Genomic DNA, 24,462 nt, shown 5'->3' with positions numbered 1-24,462 from the left:
GCGTTTTCCACCCGGTGTGGGGAGAACGGTGACGATACCACTGTGCTACCTGCGCAGAGAGGCTACTAGGACAAGTGTAAAGTGCAAAGTGCAGGTCAGGCAACCAGTAGATTAATTAAGTACTCTGGCAGGCCCCACCACCTAATTTCCAAGGATTTCAGTGGCAAGGCCTAAAAAAAAAGGGGGGGAGGGTGGACGCTAGAATTTGGCAAAAAAGAGATTTACAAGAAAACGGTAGAATTTAGACATTAATTAGAATTTGGCGGCATTGTTAAGGGGTGTACTCGGTAGGTTTAGTGAGAGAGGGTGGGACTGAAGACCGGGGGAAAAACAGATAGAAGAATAGAGACGATAGAGTAGGCATCCCCAAAGAGGTCAATGGAGACGAGCCCCACCAAGCGAGATATGAGGCAGGGAGGAGAGGAGACAGAGACCTGTCTCCTCCCTCCTCTACCTGGGGATGGGGTTTTAAAGGGAACCGGGTTAGAGTACCCAGTTCAGATCGCCAATGGCGTGTCGGCAGCAAAGCCGCAGTATGTCTTTGTCAGTGATGGTTGTCATGTCCAAGCAGTGTCGAATCCGGAAGGAAGGTCAAGCTGCCCATCCCGCTCTGGGGGTGGAATATGTTAGTTGACAGTGGGGAATCCACCAGGCGAAGGGGTGGGAGAGACACATTTACTTCATTCATAATCTGCATTCTCACTCTACTTGCATTCTATTTTTATACTTTTTTCTTATGTTTTATACGTATTTTTTATTATTTTTTATTTTTTCACACACACTCGTTCATCTTTTTCTCACACACCAAGGGAGGATGCAATGATGCGTAATGTAAATTTAAATACTAATTACAACTAGAGTTAGTGTGTACTTAACTGTAGCATTTATGGTTTATGTTCTTTTTCTCACACACTTACACTTTCACCATAAGATATCCTAGTAGCCTCTGCACTGCTCAAAGAACTTCATGTTGGACTATACGATTATCCCAGGTCCTTTCCTTTCTCCGCCACCATGAGGGTGGTCACAGGTCTTTTCCTTTCTCCACCATCTTGAGGGTGGTACCACCCGATTGGTATATTATTCTGTGATTGCTGCTTCCCATATACAGTACTAGGCATTTTTCAATGTTAAGCTTCAATTGCCACTTTTCATTCCATCTGGTTAATTTGTCTATAACTTGTAGTGTCTGATTTCTGTCTTTAATGACCTTACCAATCTTCCTATCGTCTGAAAACTGATATATAACTTGATATGTCTTCCTCAACATCGTTAACAAATATTGAAAAGGATAACGGTCCCAGCACTGCAACCTAGAGACTGCACTAATTACATTAGTCCAAGAAGAGCAGTGCCCATTAATAACCACTTTCTGACTTCTACCAATCAAACATCCCTTTATTCAGCTTTATTTATTTATGCTACCTTGCTCCAATTTGTACAGCAGTAGTTTATGTGAAACATTGTCAAAAACTATACTGTACCCTGGACACCCAGGGTACAGTATAGTTTTTGTATACCCAGTATAGAGTACAGTACAGTATACCCAGCCACACATCACAGCAGTTTTTTTTTTTTTTTTATGAAAACCCCAAACACGAGAGGTATTAGAACCTATAGTACTTAGTACCGTGCTTGGGTTGGAGGTTGAGAGGACGAATGAAGATATTTGTGGACATTGGACTTGAACTTCTGTAGATTGTAATTTTCAGGAAATACGTATGAAGGAAGTTTGTTCCAGAAAACGGCAGTTGAATGAATAAACGAGGAAGATGAAAAGTTGGTTCTGTGAGTTTGAAGTTGGACAATAAATGGATGTTGGCTGATGGCGGCACGTTTACGGACTGTTTTGAAAGTGAGAGCGGGAATTATAGAAGCCAATTCAGAAGAACAGTGCTCGTGGAAGTATCAGCAGAAAAGGCATGCAGCAGAAACAGTAAAGCGAGTGGAGAGACTCTGTTAGAGATGAATCATTAATTAACCTAACTGCCCTCATCTGAATGGAATCAAGAAGCCTGAGAGAGGTTTTGGGAGCACAACCCCCAGATGTGGGAACAATATTCCATGGCAGGGCGGATTTGCGATTTGTACAGAGTGAACACCTGTTTGGAAGAAAAGTAACGCCGAGAGCGAAAGAGAAACCCAAGTTTTTTAAACGCAGAGGAAGCAATATTTGTAATGTGCTTGTGCCAAGAGAGATTAGAAGTCAGGGTAATCCCCAAAAGAGAAATATCATTTTGCCTAGAAATCGGAGTGTCACTAAAGATAAGCATAGGAGCAGAAGAATCCTTTTTGCGAGATATGACAAGACTGAGTTTTAAAAGGGTTGAAATCAACTAAGTTGTCTTTGCCCCACTGGAGAATTACCTGAAGATCGGCATTTAAGGAATTGGTAGCGGATATTCGAGAAGTTGAAGCTGATTGAGCAGGGCAAGGTTTCTCAAAATGGAAAATGGAATGCAATGTGCTATCATCGGCAATACTATGGACAGGATTTCCAGTCAATGGAAGAAGGTCATAAATATACAAGAGGAAAAGAGTGGGGGAAAGAACTGAACCTTGGGGGACACCGGCATTAGTGGAGAAGTTAGAAGACAGAGCGCCATCTACCATCACCGTCAGTGAGCGATCAGAGAGAAAACTGGATAACCAATTACTAAAAACAGTTGGCAAACCATAAGATGGCAGCTTGTTTAGAAGACCTTTATGCGCAACACGATCAAAAGCCTTTGAGATGCCAAGAGCAACTACTTGTGTTTCACCGAGCCTTTCCATTGAATTAGTCCATAAATGGGTAACATAAGCCAGAATATCACCAGTGGATCGACACGAACAGAATCCATACTGGCGATCGTTGATCAGACGGAAGGTTTCTAGGTAGTTTAAGAGTTGGCGGTTAATTGATTTCTCCATTACTTTAGAAAGAGTAGAAGTAATTGCAATGGGCCGATAATTGGATGGGAGGGATTTGTTACCCTTTTTAGGAACTGCATGGATATGAGCAAATTTCCAAGAAGGAAAAAAACCTTTGGAATAAGAAAGTAAAAAAAGGCGGCAAAGAATATGAAAATCCTTCTGACATCCTTTTGACGGAAGACCACAGGAGGCATTGAATGGGGTATGTTGGGAGGTGATTTACCAAGATCATTAATACATGAGTTGGAAGAAAAATGGGATGCTAGCAGGTCCGCTTTATCCTTGGCTGAAGTGACTGCAGAACCATCCGGTTTGGACAGAGGTGAAAGCAGAGATGGGCAAAAGTTGCGGCCAATAGCTTTGACAAGAGACCAGAATGCTCGGCTACCATTACGGCAAGAAGCAAGTTTTCTACTCTTAGCGTGTTCAAACTCTAGTTTGGACTGATTAATAACTGCTTTACAATTGTTGCGAGCTTTGTTGTAGGCAGAAAATGAGACTGAAGAATCAGAAACAAGCCAATTACGATATGAAACATTCTTCTCTTGTGAACAGCCTTAGCACATTTATTGGAAAACCAAGGTTTAGATAAAGGACGAGATTTTAAAGTGGCTTGTGGGATAAAGGATTCCATTCCTGCAAGAATAATTTCACTGATGCGATCTGAGCAAACGTTGACATCAGAAGTTTTGAAACAGTAATCCGAACAAGGAAAAGAAGAAAATAAATCTCGCAGGCCATTTTGGATTCTTGTAATGCCGAATATGTAATATCTCATGGCTATCCCAACACGAGGTTGGGATAGCCATGAGATAAAGGCTCCACTGGAGAAGCGACAATCACCAAGCTGTGAACTGAAGTGGCTAAAGGCCCTCTCATTTCGACCATGTATTTAGAAGGGTTGTTTGTGAAAAAACGATCAAGCGTGTTGGCTGTATGATTAGGATTGTCCGCTATTCTTGTAGGCAAATGAACAATCTGTGCAAGGTCATTAGTAATTTCAAAAGCCTCAGCATCTCGACCAGCTGGGTCAGTGTGACTAGAAAATGGAAGCCAGCTGGAGTTGTGAACATTAAAATCACCAAGGAAAATTACCTCACTGTTAGGAAAGTTGGACTGGAGAAGGTCAAGTTGCAAAAAGAGGAAGTGAAAGAGCTCCAAGTGACTAGTATATTTGGGAGAACGGTAGAGACAACAGATGAATTTGACACAATGAGGTAGAGAGATTTTAAGCCAAAGAAGATCAAAGAGAGGAGATTCCAAATTGCCAAGTCTCTGACAGGGAATATCAGAACGGACATATGCACAAGTACCACCTTTGAGGCGAAAGGAATCATACAGCGAATAATTTGGGCATCTGAGATGAGCAGTAGTTGAATCAACCGATAACTGGTATTCTGTGAGAAAAAATACATGGGGTTTGGCAGACTGCAGGTGGAAATGGACATCGTTGAGATTAGAATTGAGACTGTATATTTGTGAAATGAATTAGGAAGTGCTTGGGAAGTTTAGCATCTTTTCGCATATAAGCTTGTTCTTTAGTTTGACAATTCATGGTGTATTCAATAGTAAGAAAAAGTGGGTGGGACATGCTGTATGAAGTAATGAAATTTTTGGATATGGCGTACACATGGTATGAATATATCCAGATCCTTGACATAACGTGGCCTCGACAATGCTCCCCACATACACACTACTCGGACTCCCTTATCAGTCACTATCTGGCAGAGTAGAGGTAGCAAGATTATACACTAGCTGATCCGGAAGCCTTCTAGAGAGTTACCAATAGGTTCGGTCCGGTGTGCTAACTAGCGGCCGGCCTGCGAACACTGTTTTAGAGCTGTACCCTCGAAATGTAAGGAATATTGGATCTCGCCACGACGTTCATCATAACCTCAAAAGTCATCAATCATACTGCATGATGGAAGAGATAGGGAAGGGTTGACCGGAACTTAGCTCTGAAGAGATAGGGAAGGGTTGACCGGAGACTAAACGTGGGTTCCACCACTTCAAGCCTCCAATAAGCAAAGTGGTGGTATTGCACCGGTTGATGAGAGTCATCTACCACCTAGTACTGCCTGGTAACATAGAGGGGCAGCATTCCTCCATATGGTGTGGGCACCACACCTCAACCCCTGCTTACATTGGTTCACACCTGGGTGGTCACTCACCATGTACTTGTGCATGGAGGTTATACCCAGGATTACTAACAGTCGCACCATCATGAAGGTGCAAGCCGAGGATTTGGCTCTCACAGACCGTCCGGACTTCGCCGATATTGGGTCCACTTGACTCGAGTGTCACCCGAATATCAGTTCCATCAGCGTTTTAGACTCCCGGGTAGCAAGTACAGCTTGTCTGGCATATCTGAGAGAATGTATGTGACAACCTCTAGGACCAGTTGATATGTTGTTGTTGTTATTGGGTTTTAGGAGCATCAACGACTAAGGCCATATTTCTCCGTGTTTACTGTCTGTAAATTGAGTGTGTTCCATGGTCGATTTCCGTTTGCTGAGCGAAAAACCCTATAGTTTCCGGGAAAAAAATCCATGCTACCCTCTCCTGAAACCGACTAACTTCGCCAAGTTCTGAAAAAGGCCTATAAAAATTTCTCACTTCTTCGACGGGACTAGAAGTCAGGTCTTTTCCACCCCGTGGGAGCAGGATGGCGATTCTACCAACTCTGCTACCGCAATGACAGCAGTTGACATGAGAAACTGTATATATTTTTTCAAAGAAGTTCCTAGCACATAAAACAAAAATGTTCTTTACTGAATGCGATTTGACATGCATATCAGTAACCAGGTTTAACAATAACGAGCCTACTCCACCGGCATCATATATTGTAATCCATTACCAAGATAAGTTTTATTCTTCCTCTCCAACTCAGCCAATCGGAATATTTCAAGACAGTGTTGTGATAATCAAAACATTTATATCTGCAATATTTATCTATCGCTGATCACTACCCTAACATCAGAGCAGCAGAACTCGTGGATAACAGCAAGCCTAATGCTAAATACCCTCACAATTTATTAGACGACCAAAACATGTCTGTCCTTCGAGAGTAAAAAGCAAAAGAGGACGTTGACACAACCTTGAATGCCTTAGGATTAAAACGACTGTCGACATGACCAACGAGAGGTGGTCAAAAACTTGAATAATCAATTGGAACATGCAATCAACATGAAAGATCATGACTTAACCCTAGTGGACCTGAAGGTACACCTTGAACTGTTGCAGAAAACACTAATAACAAGAGATCTTGTGGGATGTTATAGGATGTCCTGTGATAGTGTTATCCATGCGTTGCACATGTCCAGTAATACATGCACATTGTCAGATGGATGACCATAGCATCTAATGTCGTTTTTCAGTAGGTCCCAAATATGCTCAAATGGGTTGAGATTCGACTGAGTTGGGAGACCGTGGGAGGATGGAGAATTAACTGTCTTGAAACCAGTAGCAACCTGCTGGGCCTTTTGGGCATGGGACGTTCCCTTGTTGATAAATGCCAAAATTGTCTGGAAACTGTCATCACGAAGGGGTGTACTTGGTCAGCGATGAAAGAAATGTAGACGTTCCCAACGAGCTGATGATTAACGGAGGTCAGAGGATCCAGGGCATACCATGAAAACAGTTTCTAAATCATAAGACCATTGTACATCAAACAGACATAAACAGTACATCCAGGTACCATGGCCTCATGTTGCTTTCCCCAAATGCAGATAGCTCATCAATATGAAAGAGTTGGAAACGGGATTCATCAGACCAGGCAACAGATTTTCAGATGACGATGGTCGAGTGTTGGTGCTGACGTGCCCATTCACGGCGCAGTTTCTTGGGTCTCCCAGTAAGCATGGATACCCGTGGCGGTCGTCGATTGCCATAGCCTATAGAAACTAATGTCTAGCGCACAGTCCGTGTGGATATTGGTCTTGCTGTTCGAGTGATTAGCTGAGCCAATGTGCTGTGTCGCAGCTGTGTTACGAGACGAGGCACACGACATTCACCACCAGCATCGATCTCACATGGCAATCCCACGTGTGAGCTTTGGGCAATTGTTCGATCCGTTTTGAGCCAGTCACGGTAGTCTTGTGACACCACAGAACGGGAGGATTAACTGCGTTGGCTGTTGTCGAGATCCTAATTTTTCCCACAATCATACCACGTTCGAAGTCCGAAATATCTCGATGCCGACCCTTCAGGTTCGACGCTAGGGGTGCGCAAGTGAGGCACATGCCACACAGGCGCCGCGCCGTTAATAAAATATGTTTTACAATTAACATTAAATAAAAAAATTCTTTCTCTTAACCTCAAATCTTTCTCTCTAACCGTTTTACAACTCAAAATTTTGAAAATACGTCTAAATTTGGGAATTATTAATAAACTGTTTTGTTATGTGCTTTCTTTTAATGGTTCTGCAGAATGCACACGCTTTTCTGTGGTGGCGGGGATAAATTTGCAAAGGCCTTTTTAAGTCGTTAGTAATTTTCTTTAGGTTAACACCGCAAACCGAAATGCTAGATGCGCTACTACATATATATGTGTATTTGCGCGGTGGCACAGTGGTATCGTCAGGCTTTTTTTCACTCCGTGGCTGAGTTAGTCTATCTCAGGCGTAGAAAGCAAGGTTTTTCCCCAGAAACTAGGATTTTCGTCCAGAAAATCGACCAGAGAACACACGAAATTTACAGACACAATACACATGGGTATATGTAATAACTTACCGGGTGACCCTAATATAATATAATATAATATAATATATGCGTGTTAAGATACGATATGAATTAGACGCCGTTACAAGGTTTTTCCTCAGGCGCCATAAACTCTAGCGCCGTTCCTGCGACCATTCTTCCTGGCTGACACTCAAAACTGATCGCTACGTGTGCGAACTACAAACTTATATTAGCCATTCCTAATTTTGAGCCTTCACCAGCATTACACTGGGTTGAGAAGGTTGAGAAAATTAAAATAGGACCATTTGTAATTATTCTGTCTGAAATTACATTAATGTCATTTCTTTTTTTTTTTTTTTTATGAAAACCCCAAACACGAAAGGTATCAAAACCTATAGTACTTAGTACCGTGCATGGGTTGAAGGTGAAGTATGGGGGAAGGGGGATGCCGGAAACTTTGCTCTAGAGGCTAAACATGGGTTTCACCACTTCAAGCCTCCAATAAGCAAAGTGGTGGTATTTCTGCTTCCAACTAACTTCTACAAAGAGTTTGATTTCTGCGATGGCTTTATCCTTCCTTTTAAAGGGTGGAGTGGGTCAGCTGTCTTGTTCTGAGCACACTTTAACCCAATTAATCATTATGCAAGTCATTCTAGACATTTCTAACTGAACATTTTCCACTAATGTCCAAATTCTGTAGCAATATATCCATTATTGGGAGTAAAGTTGTTTAAGACAGGCGCAAAGGCCATGGATCATGGTATAGTGTGTTCTAAATTGTATGTATTCTAGATTGGTTTACACTCCATCCGAGACCTAGTCTAATCGAAAAAAGAAAAATCAAAATCAGTGTTATTCAATATCAAGATCGGATAACATTGCTCAATCTACTGATTTCTAATAACTGATTTAATTCTTTCCTATATAAAAATACAAGATATATACACTTACTTGCACAAACATAAGGAAAGTATCCTATTTTAGAAATAAACTTTCAACTCCACCTTGAAGAAAATGAATTCAAGGTAGCCCTTGAAATATTTCCTTAAACGTAGCAATTTCTTTATTTATTTTTATGCAGTTTTCTAATTTTTCCGTGTTCTTTTTGGGGCCCGCTTCAGTTCAGGGCCCTAGTGCACCCCTATCGCCAACACCACAGGATGGTACTCTACCGATCTGCTTTTTCTCCACAATATTCACTATGCACAACACTCCTGGTATTGTTTTAAAATTAAAATAATATATCGTACACATATTTATCTTTTTTAATAATAAAACTTTATTAATTAAATTATTAAAGTTTATTATAAACTTTTAATAACAAACCTTTATAATATTAAACGTTTTTAAGAATTATACTTTATTATATGTATAATACTCTTTTTATAAATGCAATTTGTTTTCTTAAATTCCAGGTGGAGCAACTGCGGCCTATCAAGTGCCTTTGATTTTTTTCCATTTATTAAACTATTCCCGTTTAATTATTTATTGTCACAAAATCATTTAGCCTATAAGTAAATCCTTAAATTCCAATCTTAAGATTCTCCATCTAGGAAAATCATGTTAATATTATCAACTTGTAAACAACAATCTCTTTCGACCTCAGCTCAGTCACCAGGAAAAAAAACTCGATCACTAATAACCGTCGCTGTGACGCAAGAACGATTCACCTTCAGTCAGTCTCGCGCGGTCAGGTAGACGCCGTTAGGGTTGTTTTGAAACCTGCGAAAGCGTTCATTGGAGTGGTTATCGTTTGGTCTGCGGTCCCACGCACACCTGGTGTTTTGGTACACTACTTTGGCTGGTGAAAAGCTACCATCCTCATTGCTTTAGGTGGAATGGAGTAATCTTAACAGTGAACCACTGTAGAGTGAAGTTTCGTGAGTTTTAATCTTGTCACAATTTCAGATTTGTTAGTCATGGCTGTGGGAAAATTATACCCTGTGATGTTACTTGCATGTGCCGCCATGTTCTTAGCGACCGTGGTTGTCATAATAGCGTTCGCGACCCCGTACTGGCTGGTGTCGGACGGAAAAGCACCTGTAGAGAGGTTCGAACGGTTAGGACTATGGGAAGTATGTTTCACAAGTTTTGTGGATACGAAATATCGCTATGACAGAGAGTTTAGAGGATGCAGGTGGATCTTTGACGAAGAATACGAATTTCTTGACTACATATTGCTTCCACGTAAGTTTTCGATTATTTCTATAGTTCCAAAACACTCCTAACATTTGACACGTGTTTATATCGATTACTGACTAACCTACTTTAATTAAATTCTAAATATTTATGCCTGATCGAGAATGTAAGAAAACTCATTAAAAAAGAAAAATGCACCAATATCTTTAAGCAATATTGAACGACATGATTTTAGGTACATTCATTTTCATTTATTTACACACACAGTATATACAATCAAGATTTGTATACAAACGTGTGTGTGTGTGAATCGATCAATTATTGTATACACTCACTGGCCAAAAAAGTAGAAACTATTTGCAATTGGCGTCAACAAATAATTGAACGTACGGAATATCAAGTTATCACATGATATGATCACAAGTTACTTGGTATCAGATAAATACTGTATACGCTTTCCTGTTGGTTCTCAGTCGATCCGATCATGGGAAAGGCAGATGATCTTTCTGATTTTCAGAAAGGTGTTATTGTTGGAGCACGTTTAGCAGGAGCCACAATTGAGAAAACAAAGTCTTTGGTGAGTCAAAAGGAACCGTCTCAAAAGTATGCAATGAGTGGAAAACAAAAGGGAAATAATGCTCTAAAAAGAAAAAAATGCAGCAGAAGGTCGGTACTGCCAGAACAAGACCCCAGGAATTTAAAGAAAATTTTAAGTTAGATTAGATTCAATAGAAGGTTCAGCGTGCAGGAAATAACTGAAAAATTCGATTTAAGCAGAAGAAAGACCCATTCCAACCATACCATGGCCCTCGTGGGTAACAAAGTTATCTACCAGGGTTAAAACTGAATAAATAATAACTGGATTCTGGATTCAGTACAAAGATCCAAGTACAAAATCCAAGACACAGAATCGTTGTACAGAATCCAAGATAACTGGATTCTGTACAAAGATATCATTACTGTTTGAAATACAATTTTTAAACTTATTAACTTTTGGTTGGTTTTGTTTATTGGGCTAAAAGTTAAGCAAGTACATCATTACTGTTCTTGCAATATAGTATATTTTGATTTTGATGCACTTTTCCAGACAAGTCAGTATTTTTATTAATTTTATTACACCATTCAACTGTTCAATACAGGGAGTAGGATAAACTACGCTACAAGAATTCACCTTCTGTTCAAATTTACCAATTGCTTTTACTGTTTTTAGGTTAATGCATGGTTAAAATGGAGAAGACAAAGCACAGAACTTGCGTCAATCACCCAGACAATTTCTGCTATGTTTGTGGACACTTGACCCCAAAAATTCAGAGGAAGAAAATATGCAATGTCACAAAAGTTGCATATTCATTGTACTTCAAGATCGGTGACCAAAAAAAAAAAAAAATTGGGCTCCACATGGCTGTGGTTATATGGCAAGCTGAGAGCATTACCTTTTGCCGTCCCTATAGCGTGGCGCGAGCCCAAGAATCATTTCGACGACTGCTATTTCTGCAAGACAAAAATAAAAGGTATTTCCCAAAAGAGCAAGCACTGCATCAAATATCCAAATATCCTATTAGCAATTAGGCCAGTACCACACGGTAAAGAACTGCCAGTACCTGTGCCACCAAAATCTTGGGGTATTGGAAGTAGTGATGAAGGTACAGAAGAAATCCAGATGTCGCAGAACCATGTTGGACTACGAGCCAGAAAAAGAACAAGAAGAATTAAACGACTTGATCAGAGACTTGGGCTTACCCAAAGAGAAGGCTGAGTTACTCGGATCCAGACTACAACAGTGGAACTTACTCGCCAAAGGTACAAACATTACAATGTACCGTAAGCGAAATGAAGAGTTTTCAAGATATTTTGCAATGGAAAACAACATGTGTGTCCGCAATGACGTTGTTGGTCTTATGCACGAACTGAACATTGATCACAATACCTCTGAATGGCGTTCGTTCATTGATGAGTGAAATCTAATTTTGAAAGCAATATTGCTTCATAATGGAAATACTTTACCATCAATTCCTCTTGTTCATGCTGTTGGCCTGAAAGAAACTTACGATAGTATGTCTCAGATTCTTGCTGCTATGTGTTACAGTGACTATGGTTGGAATATTTGTGGTGATCTCAAAGTGATTGGACTGCTTGTTGGATTGCAAGGTGGTTTCACTAAATACTGTTGTTTCCTGTGTTTGTGGAACAGTCGTGCAACAGTCAAACACTACGTCGTACAACACTGGGACAAGAGAGATGCATATATTCCCGGCAAAAGCAATGTAAAGTATGTTTCATTAGTTGATCCAGAAAAGGTTTTTCTTCCCCCTTTACACATCAAGCTTGGACTGATTAAGAATTTCGCTAAAACACTGGATAAAGAAAGCAGAGGATTCGCATATTTACTGAAAATGTTTCCAAATTTCTCTCATGCAAAGCTGAAGAATTTCAAAGAAACGTGAATGATGTTGAACTGGCTGCATGGAGATCTTTCAAGGGTGTTGTAGACGGATTCATCGGAAAGAGAAAAGGAGAGAACTATGAACAACTGGTGACAAACTTGCTGAAATGTTAAAAGAACATGGGGTGCCGAATGTCATTGAATATGCATTTCCTTCATTGCCATCTGGATTTCTTTCCTGAAAACTTAGCAGATGTCAGTGATGAAAAAGGAGAGCGCTTCCACCAGGATGTATCTGCAATGGAAAAACGATACCAAGGTCGCTGGAACTCTGCCATGATGGGAGAATACTGTTGGTTCCTTAAACGGGAAAGCAATCTGGAGTATAAAAGGAAATCATTGAGTGGGAAATATGTCTAAGTAACATATATTGTGTGTAATAATTACAACCATGTATGCTGATATTGTATAAAAACAAGGAATTTAAAAAATGCGTATATCTTTTGACGTAGACGTGACAGAAGTAAAATATTGATATTTTCGCAATCAGGACATTAATTTGGTTCAGAATAACCAAGTTTCGTTCCAGAGGTATGACAGAAAAAAATTTTGTCGGGTAGTGTAATTATTATACATTGCTTAATGCAAATCTCCTACGAATTGAAAATTGGTACCATTCTAAGTCTGTTTTAAGACTTGTACACGTGAGGTTCCTTCTTCCTTGCGGTACTTCCTCCTTTTTATTCGCAAAGAATATCTACTTTCTGTGTATTCAGGTGTGTGTGGGGTGGTTCCCTCAGCTTTTCACGAGTCAGTAACCTCCATAAAGGGGCACACCGGAATGGCTATTGTGTGCCATATCAAAGGAAATGAATGGTTGTTCCTCCTCACAGTCATGTGACTTTCACACGATAAGATGAGAACAGCCTTTATACTCACAAACTGACATTTGGAGAATGGACCAACTGCATGTGGGCCTGACTTTCTCCACAACATTAACAACGACGAATAAACCATCTGACATGTTGTTTCGCCTTCTTTTCAAATCAGTTTCTGTTAAAGTAAACATTGTACATTTGGTCTACCCACAAATGAAACACGGTTTAACTAGATTGATTGATTCTTTATGTGATGAAACTCGTATGAATTTCTTCACCTAATTCCTCTTTGCGCAGCCTTTTTAGAATTACATTTATGGATCTTAAATATTCTTTTAGAGGAATGGTTCTCAGCTATATCAAGAACTGGAAATTGATGAAATAATATGCACTTAAACCTGCGTAAAATTTTATTGCTACCCATCAATGAAACAATTGAAGAAATATCCTACATGGCTTCCTAGTAGTCAGAATTAAAAACAAAAATGTCCGGATCCTATGTAACTGGATGTGCTCTTAATAGCAATACAGTGAAATGGTAATTGGGTCCAAGATGTTTCAGGCAAAATTATACTTAAGAACTTAGAATACTGTGGGTATTAACGGTTCCATAAAAGTAGAAATGACCCTCGTCTGTCCACTACACATCAACAGGAGTCTGGTTTCATCTAATATTGAAAACCATATGTTAGCAAAATCCATCCGGCTCACATATCACAGTTAATGACAAAACCAATTTGATTATGGATGCATGTAGCCTTGGTTGGCGCCCTCGCGGGTACCACTGTGGTTATAATCACCATCCTTCTCCACCGGCTGGAAAAGGCCTGGGTTAAAATCCTATCAGGAATTTTTATTCAAAAATTCCTGACAGGATTTTTGAATTTTTTTTCAAAACATGACTGAGTTAATTGCCTCGGGTGATGATTGCATGAAAAGTTTTTTCCTTCCCGAAACGCGTTTTTTTTTTTTTTTTTTTTGTCCAGAAAAAGTAAATTGACCGTAGAATTCATGCAGGTTGCAGACACAGTGTATTGACGCCTCATAACCTTAATTCATGCAGGTTGCAGACACAGTGTATTGACGCCTCATAACCTTACTTGCTTTAGTACTAAACATACACAACATATATTTAAGTAGCCTTGACTGTTTTCTCATGACATTTGAAACTATCTGGGAATATCCAGTCATCAACGAACATTCCTGGCTTGGCAAATGCTTACATTTCAATAATTTGGGATATTTCCTCAAGCCGTCACATCAAGAATTGCTGGCTCACCATTTCTAGGGGTATCTGCAAACTTCCGGTGGAATAGAATTCTTCTTTAAGGCGTTTAAAGATATTCTTAAACATTCACCACTAATGCCTTAAATGCTGATCTTCGGGTAATTCTCCAGTGGCAAAAATCTAACTTACGAGTTAATCTAATTCGTAGTGAACTTCAAATTTTGGTGGTTCCCCAAAACCTCTCTCGAGCTCCTAGATTCCATTCAAAACAGGGCAGCCGGGTTAATTAAGGACTCATCTCTTACGAAGTCTCTCTACTTTCTCATAGACATTCTGTTTCAGCTGCATGCCTTTTCTACAGATACATGGGCACTGTTTTCTCAGAATTCGCATCTGTAATTCTCCCATTCGCTTCCAATCCAGCCCAAACACGTGCCGAAACCAGTTAGCATCCATTTAATGTCCAACTTTTCTTCTACTTCATATATCCTTTCAACTTAATTTTTCTGTATGACCTCCCCCACATGTATTTCCTGAAAATACAATCTACAGATATTCAAGTTTGATATAAACAAGTATCTTCAAACTGCTCAACCTTCAAACCATGTATGGTACTAAGTATACTGGTGTGCAAAACTTAAGGACCAACACTTATTTCTAAAGGTTATAACCACAAAATCTATACTTAAGGTACTCTTTACTGATGAGAGTATATTCAGTATCAGCAGCAATTCTGGATGTTAGCTAATCTGGCGAGAGGTTGGCACACTATCACCCCACAAACATCACTGAAAGGGATCGATATGGCGGTCGAGATGTTCTCGTCTGGGGAGGCGTTATCTTGGATGGACGTACACAACTCCAGATACTGGAAGGCGGTACTGTAACCAGTGCACGCTACTGTACTGAGGTAATCATCCCCAATGTGCGTCTGTTCCGAGGTGCCATTGGCCCCAAGTTCTTGTTTATGGATGATAACGCCACACTCCATCGCACTGCAGCTGTTGATATGCTTTTGGAAAGTGAGGACATTGTTCGTATGGATTGGCCTGCCCGTTCTACGATCTAAATCCCATCGAACACATATGGGACACTCTGGGGAGATGTCTAGCGGCACGTCCACACCCACCAGAAAATGTTCAGCAGCTGAAGATGGCGTTGACAGAGGAATGGACGATTTTACCGCAAGAACTTATCAACAACATTGTTCTAAGTATGGACAGGCGGTGCAAAGCCTGCATCGACATTAGGGGTGGCCATATCTCCTACTGACGACCACCTCTTCCTTTTGTTCTATCTTTGGCAGTGATGCATCTGTATCATGCCAGCCAGTGCTATGTTGCCATTTTTTAATAAAGTCCCTCTGTACCGTTTTGTTTCCGTTGTTGTGTCGGTGTTGTTTCCTTCATCATTTCTGTACCTGACGAGGTTCCTTTGGTATGCTTTTCCCATATCCAGGCCACTCCTATGAGAAGCTGCAGGTGAAAACCTGGCTGGTCCTTAAATTTTGCACACCAGTGTACTATAGGTTCTAATATCTTTTAGGTTTTCGGACAAGATCTTCTCATGATCTGTTGCATTATAATTAGGTAATATTAATCTAATTTTTTTTTTCTATAATAATTTTTTTCTCTATCACTGTCCTTTTTTCGTTCATTTTTTGTCTCTGTATGAGTGCCAACTACAAATATTCTGTCTCGTCATCCTGTTAAACCTAAAATTTCTATTTTAAAGTGATACTAGAAGTCATTCCTTTCTCTTATACTTTGTTACTATTGTGTTTTGCACAATAGTGAACAATCACGTCATGGAGGACGTCTTCCACGCTGAGATTTTCATTTGACCCAAAGCGGAAGTTAAAACTGGTCAATGTATGTCAGATAATTGTCCCGCTTGAGCTCCATCGAACAACCTAATATCAATTGATCAGAATTGACTCTTTGTCTTTGTACTTCGCCGGATAATGGAGACATTTCGGGGTCGGTCAATTCACTTCCTAAAACAAATGTCAGATAACTAACGCATTCCCCTTCAGCAGGTCATTTCCCGCGCTGCTCTACCAAAGCCATTCGCGACCTACGGTTCACAAGAATGGTTGGATGGCAGCTGTGTCATCCTATTAAGAACCCGTTTGGAAAATGAGTGAAGTATTTATTTGTTAGTAGGCGTAAAGAAACTTTGTTCAGACTGAACGCAAATTCCTTCTCGCCACTCAGGGAAGTATCGTGCGGACGCATACTTAACAGCATCCTTCTGAGTAGATAGTAAACAGATAAAGAAGGGTGTATTGTGGATGGTATGAATGGCCTTCAGTTTTTCCGCTTCCTTGTGTAGACTTGACTACCTTAGTAGAACAAGTATGACATTCGTGAAGAAAAATATTACTCGACACCGGATTTTCGAAATAATTAAACATTTCTTGAAAATTTTAATAATAATCTTAACTTTCTTGCCAAAAACATGTAATTAGCATTAGTAGAGGCATATGAGGCAAGAAAGCAACCTTAGGCCAAAAAAAAAAAAAAAAAAAAAATCCCATTTCAGCCATCCATTCGCTCTTCTTCTTCTTCTTTGAATTTATTTAAACTATCAACTTCCACAACGACAGATGAAGTTTGTTCCAGCAATCCACTGGGTACAGGCAAACTTCCGCACATCTATTCGACAACATCTTTCTTCAATTTTAGTTTATGCCCCCTCAGGTTTGTAATCTGAGCAAGAGGAAGAATCCCATCAGCATTGGGCCTGCTCAATCCGTTCAAGGCTTTATACACCTCAATCAGATCACCTCGCAGATGCCTAGTCTCCTCGTAAGAGCACCTCTTTGTTCTCGTCACCAGTCTTGTTGCCCTTCTCTGTACTCGTTCGAACAACTCTACATCCTTCCTAAAATGAGGCTTTTAGACTTCTAAGCTGTACTCAAGGTGTAGCCTGACAACTGCCTTATAAAAGGGGACAATCACCTCCTTATCCCTGGTAGCAAAATTCCTATACATCACTGACAAGACCCCATGACCTGTTCTGACAGCCTGTCTGCACTACTGAGAAAACTTCATATCCGACTGCACAATTACCCCCAGGTCTCTTTCATTCTCCACTACCCTTAGTGTAACACCACACAGTTGGTACATTGCTCTGGGGTTACTGCTACTCATATGCAGTACTTTGCATTTGTCAATATTAAACTTCAGTTGCCACTTCTCAGCCCATCTACCCAACTTTTCTAGATCCTGTTGCAGTAGCATTCTGTCATTAACAACCCTGCCAACCTTTGTATCATCTATAAACTTCGACATTAAGCTTGATATACCTTTATCAATATCATTATTAAATATACAAAACAACAGTCGCCTCAACACCTAACCCTGAGGGCCACCACTAATAACATTTGTCCATGAAGAGCAGTGTCCATGTATTACCACTCTCTGTCTTCTCTAACTCATCCTTTTATTCATTGCAGCGACTTGCAATTAATGCTATACTGCTCCAATTTGTACAGTAGTCTTCCATGTGCAACAGTATCAAAAGCTTTCCTGAAATCCAAGTATATGATATCAAAATTATTTTTTGTATCCAGTTCCTTTGTGACCACATCATAGTATCCAATCAAATTGGTCAGACAAGACTTCCACTTAACAAACCCATGCTGTGTCTGAATTATTACTGCAGTCTTGTCTAGGTGATCCCAAATGCTTCTTTAACCAGTGACTCCATTATTTCCCCGGAACAGAAGTTAAACTAACAGGTCTGTAATTACTCCTGCCATCCTTTGATCCCCCTTTGTGAATTGGAGATATATTTGCACAAACTTGTGGTGGGTGTCCGAAAAGGGGCTAAGCGGAATGGGGTTGGTCAAACTGGAAAGTGTAATGTAGTGTATTCCTCGGGTACTCCTACATTGGGTGTAAAATTTGAGGGTAGGGACCTTTGTACCATCACACGGTAAGTGGCAGAATTCAGAGGTAATATGAGACAGAGCATTCTTAGAAGACATTTATGACAATTCTTTTTACATGTCCCGAGGAACAGCTCAAGTTTCTCCAAAATTTTCAATGGAATTTATCAATAGGTGGGTGAAAGAAGAGTTCCTATAGATTGACAGCAGCCCGTATGTTGGCAATTATAAATTATATTAAGGGCAGCTAATGAGGTAACTAATGAGATGCAGAGATCCGATCCCACCTGGGATCAAGAGGGCTAGGATTTCACGACCATAATAAAAATTTCGTGAGAATAAAATAAAATAAAACAAAACATACTTCTTAAAAATGTTTCTCTTAATGAGCTCTTGGTCGTGTCATCATGGTCAAGAGATCATTAGGAAGTATGTCACTCCAACGCCTTTGGATTTAACAAAAATTTCTATAGAATATGAGTACGGATGATTGCATAAAATATAAAACTTGACTTTTAAAGAAAGAGGAAAGCAAGATTGAGGGAACGAACTAATTGATGCCAATAGTAAATGATTCCCACTTTCAAGCCAAATATACCAAAAAAGAAATACTTGTGCTCAAAAGTTGAGGAACATACGCAAACCATACAAAATGAAAAAAATAATAGATTTATGAACATACTAGATTATGACAAAACATGAAATTTAACAGATCTGAAATTACAGAATTATGCATATGAGAGTGACCAAAAATGACTTGTCGATAATCCGTGGAAAAAAACCATAATAAGGTATGTGATCTCTTTGGGTAACGAAACAGACTTGACATCGAATCTTTATACTAAAAACGAGATTATCAATTACTGCTGAAGGTATCAATTTCCATTCTTGCACAGAACTGCTCTGAACTCGGTGAGGTTTCTGGGACTGGGCTGGCCACCTTCCTGCCTAGAGCGTCCCAAGCATGCTCTATTCGACTGAAGTCTCATGATCTGGCTGAACAGTCCGCAAGGACTGTGCTCTTCCCACTAAAGGTACTAGTTCAGTAGAACTCTGCTGCCTTCAAAATTTTCCATTAGCATATGTGAAAAGACCTATAAAAATTCCTCACATCATCAATGGGACTCGAATTGAGGTCTTTTCCACCCGGTGCTTGGAGGACTGCGATTCTACTAACTATGCTACCCACGAGGGCCCTCCCAACGGATCGCGACCTTCAAATCGGAAAGAGTTTTTGCACCTCATTTGTTCTTTGAATCATGTTAAGCTTGTGGCACACCCACTTAAGAAGCCAATACCCAGATGAGAACACTGGTGTGGTGGTAGAGGGAGGTGCAGATGCCCAAATCTCTGCAGCATAGAGAAGTGGAGGATACACTATTTTTGAAATGTATCTGACCATGGTGGATTTGTCTGTTACACGTTGCAGATGTTGCTTGCATATCCATCTCAGTTTGGCAGCTTTTATGAGGAGTAAAAGCTGCCAGACTGAGATGGATATCTACATGCCGGCCGTTAAGAAACTTTGGGTCAAATCTGATCCCTGGGTCAGTATGATTTTGGACAAGCGGGATGGAGGTTCCATTGAGGGCTGGATATATTTTTGTTGGTTGGCTGTTGCTTTAACGAGAAGACTATGGTTTCTAACTTCTCACGACTGATGCGCAGACCAATGTACTACAGAGCAATGTACTTATTATAATAAAGTTTAATTAAAAGCACTTTATCTTTAGGCAACATTTTAAAAAGAATTGGACTGCACTTGGTTACTTAAGTTTGGGCTACAGCTTCAAGCTTTTTTTATTTTTTTTTATCCTGAAGAAAGAAAATAATACCGCGACGAGCAAATACTCGAATCCTGCGATTCCGGAGTCCTTCCTATTTTATATCGAATGTGAAAGTTGTTTTGTTTATTGAATTGAATAAATCGCTTAGCTTCCTCCCCAGTTGGTCAAATTTCGAACTATTTTTTTTTTTTTTTAATCTTTCAAAAAATCCCACATACAGTAATGACAGTGTAATAAACTGTTTTTCGATACGATGTATAGTTTTCCAGTTATTAATTGTTAAAAGTGGGGAAAGGAATTTAAACCACTCCGTACATTAGCGGCCATTAAAAGAAATCCTGAATAAAGGATGAACATAATGGTCAAGAACTTCGATAATGTATGCTAAATACCTCTCAGCTGGGAGAGTTTCTCCCAAGAAAAAATGGAGATAGATATGGTCATTGAGAGTAAATCTGGTTGCACACACCCCTAAACCACTACTACCAAACATGTGTCTTCCAGCGATATTACCAGAATATGGTTACCTTTTTCCTCCAGATGAAAGTTGTTGTTGTTGGTGGTTTTAGGAGCATTAGCAACTAAGGCCATATTGCTCCGCCAGATGAAAGTCCGTTGAAGATCCAATAAGACTGTGTGGTCTCATCAGTGAAGAGCACCAAGACTCCTGGATCTAGTCAATATACCGTTGGCACCAATTGAGACAGGTTGTTTTATGTACAGAGGTCAAAGGGACAGACAGCTAGCCATCTTGCATAAATACCCTTCTTATGAGGCCTTCTGCTGTAGATCCCGAAAGAGAGTGTTTATATTCCTCCTCTCGGGAGAAGACACTCAATGTGATATAGGCTGGTTTAATACACAAAGTAGATCTTTAAGTTGCTTTTGAACAGATGTTAGTCGAAAACTAACACATCTTTAAAACTTAACTACCTACTAGTGCAATGAACCAGTCCTTTACCAGAGCAACGCTAAACTCGTTGAATGTCCTCTCCTAAGAGGACGACTATACGTGTCGGAATTGGTTCCACAATTTGCTTATAAAGCTGCGACTCACAATCGATCAGGTTGTTACTTCGGTTTGACTTTATCCTGCCCGCTATATCGCAATTGTAAGGCCACATTGGAAACTGTATACAAGTATGGAAACCCCACCTAAAAAAAGTCACTGAGATTCTTGAAGGGTTTCAAAGATGGCAACCTGCTGGTGAGATCTGCAAAAGGTCACCTGCATGAGGAAAGACTTCGAATATGTGGGCTACAGTGCTCGTCTATAAGACCTTTAGAGAAAGTCCTGATTGAGTCTCTGAGTCTCTGAGAGGGAAAAGTAAAACGAGTGAAGGCGAAATTTTCATGATTGTAGACTTAGGGAAATATAAATTCAAATTATGGAGGTAGAGGTTTAGATTGGATTGAAGGAAGTTTTGTTTTAGCCCGAGATGTTAAGTACTGGAATAAGTTACCGCCCGTGGTAGTCGAGGCTGACAAGGAAATTGAAAAGTCAGCTTTGCTTTTTTTTATTTTATTTACAGAGATTTTCCGGTAAGCTGAAAGGTTGCAAGTAATAACCAGTTTCGTTAATATCGTTAACATTCCGCAATGGAGCAAGTAACGAATATCAAATTTAGCTTTAAACTAGAAAAGTCTTCAACAGAAACATATAAAATGTTAAATTTTGTTTTTGGAGATGAAACGTTAAGTCTTACCTATGTGTTTGAATGGTATTAGCGGTTCAAAGACAAGCACGATTACTCAAGAAGTGAGTGTTCGTCAACCTCTTGAAATGAGGACAGAGTTACCAAAGTTCAGGAAATTGTGGCAAGAGATAGTCGTTTGACTCTCAGAATGATGGCTGGTAAGTTGGATATGAATAAGGAGACGATTCGTCAAATTCTGTATGAATATTTAGAGAAAAGAAAGGTCTGTGCAATTTTTTTGCCGCACAGCCTCATGGATGAGCAGAAGCAAAATGTATCATAACGCGAAGACTTAATCCGGACTTGTCAAGACAATGCTAATTTCCTCGACTGTACTGTCACTGGAGATGAGCGTTGGGTGTTTTACAGAAGTCCAGGATCCAGATGATGCTGATCATGTTTTTTTTTTGACGAACAGGGTGTGATTCACGAGGAATTTGTACTTGAAGGGGAGAGAGAGTCGATGTGTTCTACATACAAGTGCTTCAAAGAATATTGAAGCGAGTTCCCGAGAGAGGCAGAAATTTCGAGAGAAAGGCAGCTGGTTCTCACACGACAATGCCCCTTCCATTCCGCACTTTTTGTGAAGACATTTCTGACGAAACATGGCATTGTACAGATCAACCATCCATCTGTACAATGATGTACTGTCCCATTCCGCTAGTGAAAATTGTGGCTTCCTTTGCACTATATGGCTAATACTAAATGACAATATTGGCTTCGATTATTTGTTTATCGTATTTTTGTGTTTATTCCTTAACTTGTGAGCACAAATGTATTTTTTGAAATACATCATATCAAATCAGAAAATAAAGCTAATACTATCTGATCTCTGTACATTTGAATTTAAAAATTATTGAACGTTTGTTTCAAACATTCAAACTAATTTCTGTTCTGCAAATGCCACTGTCTGGAAACGCCTCCAATGCAGGGCATTGGGGGCGTTTCAATGAATGACACGGTTGCATGGGTCTGTAGACTAAACAGAGTAACACCCAAACGACTACTTTTACCTGGTAAGGAGTGCTGCTAGACAAGACTTGTAATCCGAAGATTAGTGTCTTCAACAACACAGACAAGTTACAGTTTGCCATTTCAAAGTTGACATCGACCCCGAATCCTGCATATATTTATAACAAGAAATTGCTTTCCGACTACAGGAATTGTAGCCGGAAAATTTCTATATTTTCAAAATTACTGTTTCCAAACATGATATTATAGATAACCAACGTTATCATAGAGTACTAGAGGTAATACCCAGAGGATGTTATGTGGAAGTGGGTGATATTTCGAAATTTCCATTTTGGTCACCTGTAGAGTAGCAGTTGGTGGATCATCAGCACTGCAGGGTCTCACCTAGTTAGATGACATAGGGTGCTTTGCGGGAGGCATCATACTGCATTATAAAGAAATAGGTCAGGAGGAGGATTTTTAAAGTTAGGGCCTCGCGGGTAGCATAGTTGATATAATCACCATCCTCCCCACCACCTAGTGTAAAATACCCGAGTTTAAATCCCGTCAACGATGCCACGAATTTTTATGGTCCCTTTTCACAACGTGGCTGAGTTAGTCGATCTGAGGCGAGGCAGCACGGATTTTTTTCCCGGCAACTAAGGCCATATTGCTCCGTGTATACTGTCTGTAAATTGCGTGTGTTCTGTGGTCGATTTTCTGTTTGCTGGACAAAAAACCCGTTTCCGAGGGGGAGAAACCCATGCTACCCTCGCCTGTGACCGATTAACTCAGCCACGTTGTAATAAAGGCCCATAAAATTCCTAGCGTTATTGACGGGATTCGAACCCCTTTTCCATCCGGTGTGGAGAGGACACCAACTGCTATCCGTGAGACCACCTGGCAGTTATTTCCAGAGATCAGTCAACTAAGAGATAGAAAATATCTTAATTGCAAACCGATCAATTGTACACTTAGGTAAATTAGGGTACAGTAGCAAAAAAAAAAAATATATATATATACAAAATGATGACCAAGGGAAACTAAACATCGATATCCAGAGCTCTCTGAGACTGGGTGGTGTGTTTCCAGAGTTTATTTTGTGTACGACTAAAGAAACGGTATGAGGTCTGCATAGCTAGTGTAATATGTAAACTTCCCTACTAAACATATACTGACAACTGAGGAGCTAGAACTCTTGAGAAAAAAATTCTCTTGGTGATCTCTACAGTGTAATGCAAGCAACAGATTTCGCTGTTGTGGCCTTATCTGAAACGTAATGTGGTGCTGCTTTGTTTCCATTTAAGGCATGCAGTACGATTAAGGTGTTTGTTCGTGTGATGATTGAATCTCAGCATAGTATTGGACAATACCTAAATCACAATAGTACGGGTGGAATCATTGATTTTATGACTTTTTAATTATGGAGTACAGTTAAACGACGGTCCGATAAGGTGTCTAGTGTCTTGTCCTCAAAGCATTCAGGAAGTTCGGTTCATCTGCAAAATGAATGGATCAGCTAAAACACTTTTGTTAGTTTGCCGATATTGAGCATAAAGATATATTACGTCATGCGTCAACAAGAGGCTGTCTCTTCTACCAGCTGTTGAGCATATTGCACATAACTGGCCAGCTCTGAAAGGCTTACTTTAGATCCAAAGGAAAAGATAATTGGTCTGAGACCATTTGGAAATTTTTCTGCCATAACAAAGAAAACTTAGGTTCTGAGACTGTACTTACGAAAAGGATGCCTACAACTTACTGGAATGTTACCTGTTTTTTCTTCACAATGTCCTACCTTTGTTTGATAATGCTGTTCGTGCATTGGAGAGTGATTTATGTCCATCTTTAGATGTTTCGAAAAAGTAAAATATTTACCTTTGAAGCAATATAAAGAAGAACTGGGCAT

General features: G+C 39.9%; 1 protein-coding gene across 1 annotated transcript in view; it reads left to right on the top strand.

Moving 5' to 3' along the window:
- The first annotated feature begins 9,298 nt into the window (after positions 1-9,298).
- LOC150077806 (uncharacterized) overlaps positions 9,299-24,462 on the top strand; it is a 47,876-nt gene continuing 32,712 nt past the window's right edge. Inside the window, exon 1 of the mRNA XM_090385475.1 lies at positions 9,299-9,782. Coding sequence (XP_090241601.1) covers positions 9,515-9,782 — 268 coding nt within the window. The 5' untranslated portion in view covers positions 9,299-9,514. The remainder of the gene's footprint in view (positions 9,783-24,462) is intronic.

The sequence above is a fragment of the Mastigoproctus giganteus genome, chromosome 11 (genome assembly GCF_048544385.1).
Source record: "Mastigoproctus giganteus isolate SK-2022 chromosome 11, ASM4854438v1, whole genome shotgun sequence".
Classification (NCBI taxonomy): domain Eukaryota; kingdom Metazoa; phylum Arthropoda; class Arachnida; order Uropygi; family Thelyphonidae; genus Mastigoproctus; species Mastigoproctus giganteus.
Note: the sequence above shows the minus strand (reverse complement) of the source record. Positions and strands in the feature narration are given on the sequence as shown.